This window comes from Engystomops pustulosus, chromosome 10 (assembly GCF_040894005.1).
Source record: "Engystomops pustulosus chromosome 10, aEngPut4.maternal, whole genome shotgun sequence".
Taxonomy (NCBI): domain Eukaryota; kingdom Metazoa; phylum Chordata; class Amphibia; order Anura; family Leptodactylidae; genus Engystomops; species Engystomops pustulosus.
In genome coordinates, this window is record NC_092420.1 from 31,086,089 (window position 1) to 31,098,637 (window position 12,549).

General features: G+C 39.7%; 1 protein-coding gene and 1 long non-coding RNA gene across 3 annotated transcripts in view; one reads left to right on the plus strand and one right to left on the minus strand.

The window, feature by feature from the left end:
* Positions 1-12,549, minus strand: part of SFMBT1 (Scm like with four mbt domains 1) — a 61,770-nt gene that overhangs the window by 33,276 nt on the left and 15,945 nt on the right. Inside the window, exons 2-5 of one of the 2 annotated variants that reach the window (XM_072126750.1) lie at positions 9,342-9,456; positions 4,314-4,408; positions 2,862-3,102; positions 457-545 (exon numbers count right to left, since the gene is read on the minus strand). In XM_072126750.1, the coding sequence (XP_071982851.1) occupies positions 457-545; positions 2,862-3,102; positions 4,314-4,408; positions 9,342-9,450 (534 nt within the window). In that variant the 5' untranslated portion in view covers positions 9,451-9,456. Of the gene's footprint in view, positions 1-456; positions 546-2,861; positions 3,103-4,313; positions 4,409-9,335; positions 9,457-12,549 lie in introns of both variants that reach the window. The other variant, XM_072126749.1, reaches the window with a different exon arrangement.
* On the plus strand, positions 8,999-10,843 carry LOC140103608 (uncharacterized). The gene is made up of 2 exons (XR_011850144.1): positions 8,999-9,134; positions 10,682-10,843. It is a non-coding gene; the product is annotated as an uncharacterized lncRNA (long non-coding RNA).

The window sequence follows — 12,549 nt, forward strand, 5'->3', positions numbered from 1 at the left end:
AATAACTGAGCCAAGATGTAGTTATGGAACAAACCGTGGTCAGGTGTGGTGCTGTTTTGGAAGAAAGACATGTTTTTCATCCTCTGGACAACCCCTTTAATTGCTAGAAACCCAGGATACTAAAGCCTCATGAATACAGCCATGTGATCAACCAGGCTGGAATGCAGGCATAGTACAGGGTCAGGTGCAGAGGAGGGGAGGGGAGCGCTCCCCACCCCTGCCCTCTCACTAGAATTAGGGTCATGGTGTGGCGAGACACTGTGTGGCTGTGATTTGCCCACATCATTATGGTTGTGTGCATGGGACATTAGTATTTACAATTTTATGTAAAAAGTGTAAACTTCCAGAGTTCAAGGCACTAGTGGGGGACCGGACATATTGTTCGGGTAATAGTTGGAATCTGATGGTTTGCAGATTTATCTATTATCCGCAAGTTTATCTGATGGGTATACTCACGCCCTCTAGCAGATGAGTAGGTGCACAGCAAGCTCCTTTTAAGGTCTCTGCAAGAAATTCTTCCCAGTTTGGCAATTTTTCCTTTAAAACTAAAAATGAGGAAAGAGGCTTAAGTCACAGAAGAACAATAAGAAAAATAATAATCAACCTATTTGTACATTAGTTATAATATTGCCAGTTTTCTGGAGTTGATGGTTAGAGAACTGCATGACCCAAAATGCGCAGATAAACAACTTGTTTTTTTTCGGATCATGTGCGGATAGAAACATGTATAGCTGGTGGCTTGTATTCATAACTTCTTTAGTATGACAGGGTATGACGAAAGATGCACTGAAGTGTAGAGCCCAAGAACAAAGCTTGGGGATAATGTTATTTCCTAACTAAGTGGAGGGGATATGGCGCAGACTGTACTTCATCTCTGACCTGTCAGAGTAATGGCGGCATCAATGTACTGAACTGTGGTAACCCACCCCCACCCATCAACGACTAATGACCTATCCTGTGGATTGCATTTTCATGGCGACAGGTTCCCTTTAAAAAATTTTCAAAACAGAAAAAAAATAAAATTCTTACATTTTCATACTAAATGTAGTGAAACCAAATATGGTTGGACATCAGTCCTGTATCATTCTTGTTAAAAGACTGGGTCTGATATTCAAGTATACGGTGCTCAGCTGCAATACCAGACATAGCTTTTTTGCTCCCCTCTTAAAAATCCATAACCTCTTTATCTGTCAGTGTACAGACGGAGCTGTGTAAGGGCTTGTTTTCTGCTTAACACATTGTACTTTTTACTGTCAGTATTTAATATCCCATGCAATGTTCTGGGAGTCTGGGAAAAAAAACCCCATTCAATATGCAGTGAAATTGACAAAGGAAAAAAAAATGGTTTCTATATTTTGATAAACAGGTAATTTGGGGCTACAATCTGTTTTAAGATAACACTGGCAACCGGTCCCATATGGTTAGCTGGATAGGAAATATTATGCACACTTGGAACAAGCCCTTTATCCTCCCCATCTAAGGGCTATGAAACTTGCATTGTTTTTCACATTCGTGGTTCAGTGATTTCTGCGGATGTCTCACAAAGCCATTGTTTACAATGGCTGTTTTCACATTGGATCAGTGAAAAAACAAGGCATTGTCCATGGAAAAAAAAAATATGAAACATGTCCTATTTGTACCACGCGAGCAGATCACGGAAGGCAATAGAAGTCTATGGATCCACAAGTAAAAACTGATGAAACTTCAGTCTTTTTCCCCCCCCACTGATGAGGCTGAGAAACCAGGTTGCAGCACCAACGCCAATGAAACTAGCCATTTTCTGTATTTCAGAATTGTATCTAATAATTTTGCATGTGATTCGCTGCTTCCTAACAAACACTGGTAGCCCCATGGCCATCTTAGCCAAAACCTAAATATTAGAGTTACCAGGCAGCTAGCCTGTTAGACCAAAGTTCTGTCAGTCTAGAACATAACATTCTCCTTGCCCAGGGCTCTGTTAGCTACAACCAGGCTTACACCAGGAAACTCAAATTCAGAGACTGCAAACCTTGTGCCCATCAATAACTGCAGGATACAGTTTGTTACATAGATTTAAGCAAAAATAAGTTGTCCTTGTATCCATTATGAAGAATTACATTATACCGTATATACTTGAGTATAAGCCAACCCGAATATAAGCAGAGGCCCCTAATGTTACCACTAAAAACTGGGACAACCTATTGACTTAAGTATAAGCCTAGGGTGGAAAATGCATTGGTCACAGCCCCCACAGTATATGGCAGCCAGAATCCCCCACAGTATATAGCAGCCATCATCCCCCCCCCCCAACTTAAATAGCAAACCCCTGTCCCGTTTAATAAAAAAAAACTAAGTTAAAACTCACCTTTCCGACGCCCCCCGCATTTCTTCGGTTTCATTCTACTGACATCAGAGCGCGAGTCGGCCCACACAATACTATTGCAGCTGACATCAGAGTCTGTGACATCGCACAGACCTGCTGCCGCTGGTGGACAGATTAAACAGAAGACCTGCGGGGGGCGCCGGAAAGGCAAGTTTTAACTTTTTTTTTCACTCGGGTATAAGCAGAGTTTGAGTTTTTCAGCACATTTTTTTGTGCTGAAAAACTCAGCTTATACTCGAGTATATACTAGATTTCATTATATTTACGCTATTGAATAATTGAAGGCTTTCTTGTGGAGTCAGCACCGGGTATAAAACCTCTCAATGGTCTGAATAGATTCTGTACACACAAGCCGCAATGTGACTGATAATTATATTCAGGGTTTCTATGAGCAAAAATTGCACTTCACTACCAACCATCTAAGAGGGTGTAAAGTCTGGTGGCAAACATCCAGTTGCATTAAAACCATCAGGTCATGAGAAATAACGCTAGATCTTACTTTCTGGAGGTCTAAGAGTCTTCTTGTTCTGTTGCGCCCAGCCAATACAATGGAGGTCAGAAGTCACAATATCAACCCAGAAGTCTGCAGTCCGGTCTTCACCACAGCCAACGTATCGCAGAAGTAGTAATTTTCCACAAGTAGTGATGACGCTCGCCACCCAGTAAGCCTGGGAGTCTGTCGAAAGTGCGACCTCCAATTTCATTCCTGGAGACAAACCAATCTGCATGGAGGTGTCCACCTGACCAGATACAGAACAGAGGATGTGAACTGAAAATCAATATCTTAATTGTACAGCGCAGGTTTCCAAAAGTTTGGAATGTTTTCAATATAAAACTAAAACATAACTGATTAAAATATAAAAATTATTATCCCATGCAGTGACCATAATGTAAAAATAATGACCATTTTTCACTATTTCCCCATCATAAATCTTTGAATAAAAAGTGAGCAAAAAGTTTCCAAAGTGGCATCAATGAAAAGTCAGCCCATCACTGACTCAAAAATCTTGCGTTAGTATATAAATGTATGAATTAGAGGAGGCAGTGCTTCTGCATCAATGAACTATAGATAAAAATTTTAAGTTTTATAATGGAAGGAGACTGCAATATGCGCATTAACCACTAGAAAGCAGTGGAGCTTTGTAGAGGGTAATCCTTTCACAACTGCCCTATGGCCGTACAAGTGATATTTGCACATGCCCCGTGCAGATACCACGTCATGACCGCGTCCCACTTTAAATGATATCTCCAGAACCGTGGCACCTAGAAACACTGCTAATTCTATAATACAAAAAAAAAAACATTCTATCAAATTTAAAGTCTTACATGTCTGGAAGGGAAAAGAAAACAACAAAACAAAAACATCAGAACAACAAAAATTGACTTGGACATTCAGGCACCAATAACCCTCGGTCATAAAGGGGAAACAAAGTGGAGATTTCCTCTTCTGTTGATGCAAATAATTTTCTTTTCTTAAAGTTTATATTTCTAAAAGGTGTCAACACATAACAAAAGTATACAAACTGACTCAAAAACAAAGCCTGCAAGAAAATGATGTAACTGCGGTTTTTTTTGTTGCCAAAATTCACATCTGGATTTCTTTTCCAGCTTTCCAGTAAACGGCACCGAATATTAAGTGATACCGCTACAATGTACAGATAACAAGCCCTCATCTTGCAAGTTTTTGTAATATATTTGTAATGTATTTTAATAAAAAAAAGCCAAGAAACAACTATATGGATTTGTTAGCGATTGGTTAAATAGCGCACACTGTACAATGTAAATTATCCTGACAAAGCACAATACATGAAGGAAGAAGAGCAAATTCTGCGCGTTGTCTAGACATTTTCTGCTCTGTTCCCAGTGTCTGTCTGAAGCATGAAGATATTACACACATCAGATAAGTGATAAATTATTCCATGAAGTTGTAAGGTTTATTTCAATAACTCACATGTTTGAAAAAGCTGTGAGGAGCCGTTGTACTCCCCGTCTCTTCCAGATACTCCTCCCAGTTAAATTCTTCCTCCTCAAGACTGGAGTCCAAATCTGCCAAAAAATAAAAGTGAAATATTTGGGTTGCAGACACTTTGTCTCCCTTACATGGGAAGTAAATGAAGAATATAACATATTACTCAGTCACATACATGTGTTCCTTCCAGGAATGTACAAGGCAATGTGCACAGTAGTTGACATTTTATTTTTTTACATCCATGGAAAAATGGACAGTATGAACAATAAAAGACTCACAATGTGTATAATGCATTTAGGAAATTTTTTTTTGGAGTCATGGGGTTAATTAAAGTATTAAAAAGTTTACAGAAGAAATCTATCATACTCCAGAACTGCTGATCACAGGGGTAGCTAAATTGTATTGAGCTCAAACAGGTCGTCCTCCTCACTCACTGGCCAGGATATGACTGTAAGACAACTGTCTGGAGCAGCAGGCTCTCTCCTTACTCTGTTAGAGAGCAAGAATCTCCAAAACCCGACTGCTTCCCTTTAGTTAGCTTGTAAAGTGGGGGAGAGGCTAATCAGTTAGACCCAATTCACACAAATCGTGGTGTACCTCACCATGTTATTTTTAACAACAGAAATGACTTTGGCAGCAGCAATATTTTTGCCTTTATGACGGATGCGTAACGGAAGCTGAATGGGAGTCGATGTGAATGGATGGTAGACAGAGGGACTTCAGTTTACCAAATATTAAATATCTGCATCAGAATCCATCATGATAAACCAGGGACACTTACTTAGATCCAGGCACCAGGACTGTGATAATCTTCTTATATTTGTTATGTCTATGGAGTCTATGGACTCCCTCCTTTTAAAATTATGCCAACAAGCCTGAGAGGCTCCGGTGGGCGTTTCCAGAGCCACAGTGATTTTTTTTTTCTCCTTCCTCCCGCACTTCCAGCTGCTAGATTACACAGGCGGAGGGAGAGAGCAGGGGGAGGGAGACACATGTTCTACTCATTGTAACAGCCTGTGATGCTACAGCACTGAGGGGCTCTGAAAACACCCATCAGAGTCCCTTAGCCAGGTTAGCATAATTTTACAAGTTTATTTTGGTAGGAATGAGGCCATCGATAATACATATAAGAAGATAATCACAGTGCCTGGATCTATGCGCAAGTGTCCCTGGTTTATCAGGCTTGGTTCTGATGGTAATTTCCTTCAAAGGAATACACTAATGGACACCATTAGGGGTGGTAACTTAACGAGAAACAATGTTAGGCTAGTTAGTGCAACTCGATTTCTCTCATCTTTGTCATCATTTTGGTTTATCATTTTGTTATAAAAGACTTCACCTCCTGAGTAGATTATACTATATAAATCTCTTCCCAACTTTAATAGAATACATAAAAAGTTGCCCCCTCCCAAAGAAAAAAAATTCTATTATAACAGCCCGCCAAAACATTAATATATATCAAGTGCACCCCAGGTAGTGCCTCATAATATAGCCCTCCACCCAGTTCATGAAGTTGGGCGATTTATTATAGGAGGAATGGGAACGCAATTAACCATTTTGGATTTAGATTAAAATATTTTATAAAGCCCTAATTAATATTGCATCACTAATGTAATGTTTTACATATTTACTTTCACAGAGTTGAGGAAAAAGCCAAAAAATTACTATGAGTAAAACGTCTTTTCTTCCTGTAGGTTCTCAGGAAGAGAGGAGTTTTTTTATGTCGGTGTCTAGTTTGGTCTCATTAAGTCTCTAATTTTGTTTTGTTGCTCCCTTGTCTTACTGTAATCTCTGGTTTGCGTCTGAACTACGGCAGCTTTGGCCGCTACAAATCAGAGCCTGATCTCCTGCTCGCTATAATGGAGAAGGCTGAAATCCCCTCCTCCTGGAGCCCGAGGTGTCTCTGCAATACGTCTTTTGCACTGGACTGAACCTCGCTGTAATCCTCACTTGTAAGCAGCAGCAGATGTTGTTCAGCCTCCATTCTGCCTCCTTAGGATCAGCTCTGCCCTGTGTAACTAGTATATTCACTCCTCTATTCTTCACATATGCTACATATATTTTTGTCCAGTCCAATATCCAGCAAAACTAATAGCAATATAAACTATGGTGTGAATATGGTCAACTAATCTCGTGCCTAGAAGATCAGTCTGCCAGTAGTAATGCGTAATCTGTGCCTGAAAGACAAGATAAAACCCCTCTATTCCCTATAATGTTGAGATGATCATAAATCATGCAGAAAAAATGAGAATAGGTTCTGTCCTAACTAAATATCTGTGTGTGAGAGTCGCCAGCTCAGACTAATCTCAATAATTGGCAAGCCAATAAAGCGGAAACAAAATGGTGATAAAAAAGGGTTAATGTGCAAAAACGCCATTAGGTAAATAATGCAGGTTCAATAATAACAAAAATCACCCCCAGAAATACAAAACACACACGCCATTATCATCTTAACCCCTTAATGACCTGGCCCTTTTCTGTTCTCTCATTTCATTTTTCTCTCCCCACCATCAAAAATCTATAACTTTTATTATTCCATGTACAGAGCTGTATGATGGATTGTTTTCTGCATAACAAATTGCACTTCATAGTGACTGTATTTAATATTCCAAGCAGTTTACTAGTAAGCGGGGGAAAAAAAAATACACATGCAGTGAAAATGGTGAAAAAACACATTTGCACCATTTTCTTGTAGGCTTTCACTGTGCGCCCCAAATGACATGTCTACTTTATTCTTTGGGTCGTACGTTCACAGGGATAACAAATTTGTATAGGTATTATAATGTTTTCATACATTTAAAGAAATTAAAACCTCCTGTTCTTATTTTTATTTTGCCATCCTCTGGCACTAATAACTTTTTCATACTTCGGTGTACAGAACTGTGGGTGGTACCTTTTTTTGTGACTTTTGATGTTTTCAATGCTACCATTTTTAGGACTGTACGACCTTTGGACCACTTTTTATAGAATTTTTATAATATTTTTCAAAATAGCAAAAAAGTGCCATTTTTTACTTTGGGCGCTATTTTTCGTTACAAAGTTAAACGCAGTGAAAAAATATTATATTTTGATAGATTAGGTAATGCCGCGTCCAAAAGTTCCCAGATTTTTTCTATATTTATATGACTTACCGTACTAGCTTTGGAGAGGGCTTAGCCCGTGACCCATGCACTCAACAAGTGTCAGGAAGGGGTTAAAAGAAAATTTTATTGAAATATGATGCTGGGCAGCGAAAAAAAAAAATAAAAAAAAAATGTATATACAAGCTATAGTGCAAATATAATACCGATTTGGCAAGCTCTGTGTAGCGCACAGATTATGCAGCGCTAAGTAATTATTATTATAATTATTGGATGACATGGAGGGCATAGGGGGCAAATACTTATAACAAGCATAAATTGTAACAAAATAAGTATAGGTAGAATTATAGCTCCAGGAAAAAAAAAAAATGTTTTTCAAAATTTCATGCGGTCATTGGAACAAGGATTATCAATAAAGCTTCATTAGAGACATCTTACAGCTGATTATTACCGCCGGGGACTAAAGTAAAGAATCCAGAGAGCTTCACCAGAGGTCACAGGGGGTGGAGAGGTCCGTCTGTAACTAGGGGACATCTATAAGTTGGGTGTCCATTAATCTTTTTACTGCCCAGCACCATACCATGCATTCATCCTTTTGGTTATATTTTTAATAAACTTTCAATAAAATTGTCTTTTATGATGAATAATGGTGTTTTTTCTCTCCATATTGTTTTATGTTAGTTTCACATAATCTCAATATTTGAAAGATTCATCTGTCTGGTCACGAACTTGCCACGTCCCAAAATGCCCAATCTATAAAAATATAGGAAACCCATTCCTGCCAATCCTCTTGTGGACTGGCCATTATAAGGGTTATACCCCCCTCCTTCAATCTTTTTGGCTTATTCCCTTATTGCTTTCTTCATAGAGGCTACACATGTTCTTGTATAGGTATCTGCTACACATGGACTTTCCCTTAATAATAATAATTCCTTTATATAGCGCACACAGATTACGCAGCGCTTCACAGAACTTGCCAAAATCAGTCCCTGTCCCCAATAGGGCTCACAATCTAATCAACCTACCAGTATATTTTGGAGTGTGGGAGGAAACCGGAGGACCCCAGAGGAAACCCATGCAAACACGGAGAGAACATACAAACTCTTTGCAGGTGTTGACCCCGAGACATGAACCCAGGTCCCCAGCGCTGCAAGGCTGTAATGCTAACCACTAAGCCACCGTGCTGCCCATTACACACTGTTCAAGGACAGCATAATGGGAAATTAAAAATGGGAGGTCTTCTGATCCCCAAATACTTTAATGGACCTGTTAATAGAAGATGATGATGAGTGTAGAGGCTTTTTTTCCCTCCTGTATTAATAATGGACTGTGCCGAACCCAGTTGTAAACTTAGCCATAGCATCTACGAAACTAATTTTTCCCCATGTAAATTTCCACATGCAACAACCTCAGCTAAAAAGACCGTGGTAAATAGTCCTTGTAGACTTTCTGTTCTGACATAGTTTATTTTAATGGTTTGTTCTATAGATTTTTTTTCTCTCTCTGTACTAGGCTGGGAAATTTCTCTTACGAGAAAATGTAATACAACAATCTGAGCACAACCAGTCATTGGTCTGAATAGCATCTTCATGCCACAAGTTGAGTGTTCTGTACATCCCATTCTATCTGGAAAACAGTAATCTCCTCACATGTAGTTGCCTTCTAGACTGACAGGTCGTAGTCTGTTGCCAAGGAGACAGCGAGAAGCAACGGCAGACAAATGGTATGTAACAAATCCTAAAATGAACATACGCTGTAAGCTTATATGCCATCTCATACACTTTTAGCTATGCTGCACCTTCTAACAGAGAGTAGGCTGCACACATACAGGAATACACACAACCTCTGCTACTAATACATTCCAGGTAAACCATTGTTTAATAAATATTAGAGCAGCTGTCATTGGGTAAGATTTGTTACATACTTGTACCTTCATGGTTTCCCTCCTGGGAGCTCATGTCAGTAGAGGAACCACTAGCGCTTAATGTGGGATTAGCAAGTGAAGTCTGCGACATGGATCCAGCACCAAGATTTCCCATTCAACACTAAAAAGAAAAAAATATATGGCACATTATTCTCTAGTACAGGACCTGACACAAATAAATGATTGAACAAGCGATTCTGCACAACATGGTCACTGCTATTTGTTGTAGTAACACATTCATCTTCTCCTGCGTCTCTGTCAGGAATGGTTTATAACCTGCTTGCCTTTACAACACAATGAACCCAACATTTGTTACTGCACTTATCTTATTACTACAACTTCTATTACACCAGGAAACATGCAGAGAAGGATCCTAGACATCGCAAAATCTACAGAGGATATAGAGGTTACTGCACCAAAAATAACACATTTAAAGGAAATCTACCATCAGAATCCATCATCATGATAAACCAGGGACACTTACTCATAGATGCAGTCACCGTGACTCCTTCCTTTTAAAATTATGCTAATTATAGCTAGAAGGGCTCTGGCAGGAGTTAACAGAGCCCTTCCATGGCCTAACTTCACAGGCTGTTGCCTCCCCCTGCTCCCTCAGCAATTCCCATCCTACAGCTAGTTCACAACCCCAAATACAGTCATGTACATGTATCCAAATAAAAAAAAAATCATGAAGTGTCATTTCTCATCAAGTTCACCTTCACCTCATATAAACGCAAGAAAACATTACAGAAACATACAATGAAACAGTTTTCCAGAGTCAATAACAGCAAATGTGCCTTATGTCAACACCAAATAGTAACACCCACTTGGCAATTTACCTGTAAACTTCTAATAGTAACAATTGACAGAATGATGACCTCAATGAGAATGATGTGGAGTAGTTTCTGCATCTATATTCAGATATACAGTAGTTTTATGGAAGTCCTAAAATACATGACTTTCAGCAAAGCACAAAAATCTACAAAAGAAACAACATGGGAACAAGAGGACCCCCCAAATCTCTGCACTGCAGTCAATGCTTGGCAGTCTAGACATCAGATGCAACATCAGCACAATAAGCTCTAGAAGCATTTCAGATCTCAATACATAGTGTTATAAACGGACGGTGGGTTATAGTTGTCAGACCATGTCCTGGGTTGCTAGGGCTTTTCAGCTTGATATTGTAATAGTTCTGGTCAGCGAATCCAATTCATCTAAGGGTTCTCCTCACTTTTTTAGTATTGTGCTGAGATACAGTAGATACATAATCCAAATGATTAACAGTGTGAACAGTATTTCACATTTCTTGTATCTGAACTTTGGTATTTTTACATTGTGCGTTTCAGCTGTGCTCCTGTTCCAAAGCATATTGATACTCACACAGAAATCGGAGGAGGATGAAAGGAATAACTGGATGACCAATGTGAAGGATTTAGAGCAGTGGATGTAAACCAACAAGGATCACAGGAGGTTGTAAAGTTTGTCTAAATGTAACAATTCCAGACGGAGTGTGGAATTTTATGTTATGTGTGATTTTTACCTATCATCCCCCCCCCCCCCCACACACATCCTCTGACCCAACCTGTGCAAAAAAATTCAAAATAGCTCAGAGCCAAATTATAAGACTGAAATGGTTATCTAATGGGAGTATAGTTATTATCCCGCATAACTAGGTACATAGTTAATTTCTGGGATGTTTAAGGGGTTGTACACTTACAGGAAGCTTTACCAGGGTAAGTACAAGAACCTAAAACCAAAGAGTTGTCCCCTGTAATGTATAATGTAGTGCATCTCCTCATAAACAAGCAACAACAAAAATGCCAAAAATGAAAAGGAAAGGTTATGAATTATAGATTAAAAAAAATATCTTCATGTTATTAAAGTTCAAATATACAAAAATTAATAAAGCTCTATCACTTTGTTTGAGAGAGTCTAAACACCGAAGCAAAATAGCCCCCGTTGGAAATAGGGCAACCATGAAATACATAAGCCTCCCTAGTGTGGCCAACACCAAAAGTTAATCAGAGTCATAAATCAGGGCCAAATAAAGCAAGGTAACACTGCCAAGGGTGTAGCAAGTGTTTAAACAGTGTATATAGAAGACTGGAGGTACCTCCCGGCCTCAATGTCTAAAAACTCACCCGAAAGCATGATGGTCTATGGATGGTCTAGGAGGCCATATGTACACCTCAGCGCACGTTTCTCACTAATGCTTCGTCAGGAGGTGACACAACTCATAAGACAATTTGTAAGCTCTCCTTTTCATTTTTGGTATTTAAGCACAAGAACCTAATAGGGTCACAAAGTTTCACATTCGGAGAGAGCAGTAGGTTACGTGGCCACTGGGCATGAGCACTTGTGACTTCCTACCACGTCCCAGGTCCTTCTGGTGGAAGTCAGAGTGGTCAAATATATCTTAATGCCCTCTTAGCCGAAATTTCAACACTGCTCCCCCCTTTTCCTACAACTTTCACTTACTTAGATTATCCAGATGTACATGAATAGGACAGGACTAAGAAGTTGTGCCCATGCAATCACCATGAAAGCCCAGTCCAAACCAACAGCTCCCACTGCACCAACCAGGATGGAGATGGTGATAATTATGGTGGCCGTTTAACCCTTCGATGTCCCTTAAAACTGCCGTATCAAAGGCATTTGTCATTGTCACTAACAGCCTCACACAAATGAAATGCCACGTATAGTCCGACTTTGTGCACCTAATATTGTGCACCTTATTTTTGTCAATTGTTTGCCACAATGTAAGCCGACTGATAGAAGATGTAGACATTTTTCCCCCCCATCAAGCCACAGCTATTTTGTTGTATTTGTTGCAAAGGTATCTAAAAATCTGTCATATTTAACTCTTAAACGTAGCACATTACTTTTAAGGGCTGTGGAGTCTGAAAGCCAAAAATCAGACTCCACCAAAATAGTTAGGACTCCTCAGTCCTGTTTTCCTGGTCACTCTAGCAGGAGAGGAGTACAGGCATTCCCTTCCTTATGCCTTATTATAGGAGCTTCACTACTACGCACATACATAAAGTGCAGCCACATTAAATGCCTGGAACGGGGGGTCACAGCCCAGTCACATGAGGGCTGAACCCTGCATGTGTATCCTATAAGTGCGCCCATAACTGATGTAAGCAGACATTGGTGCCGGGTAGCAGTGGGTGCAGCAGAGACGTCCTTACAGCTCCTGTGCCGGGGTAAGGAC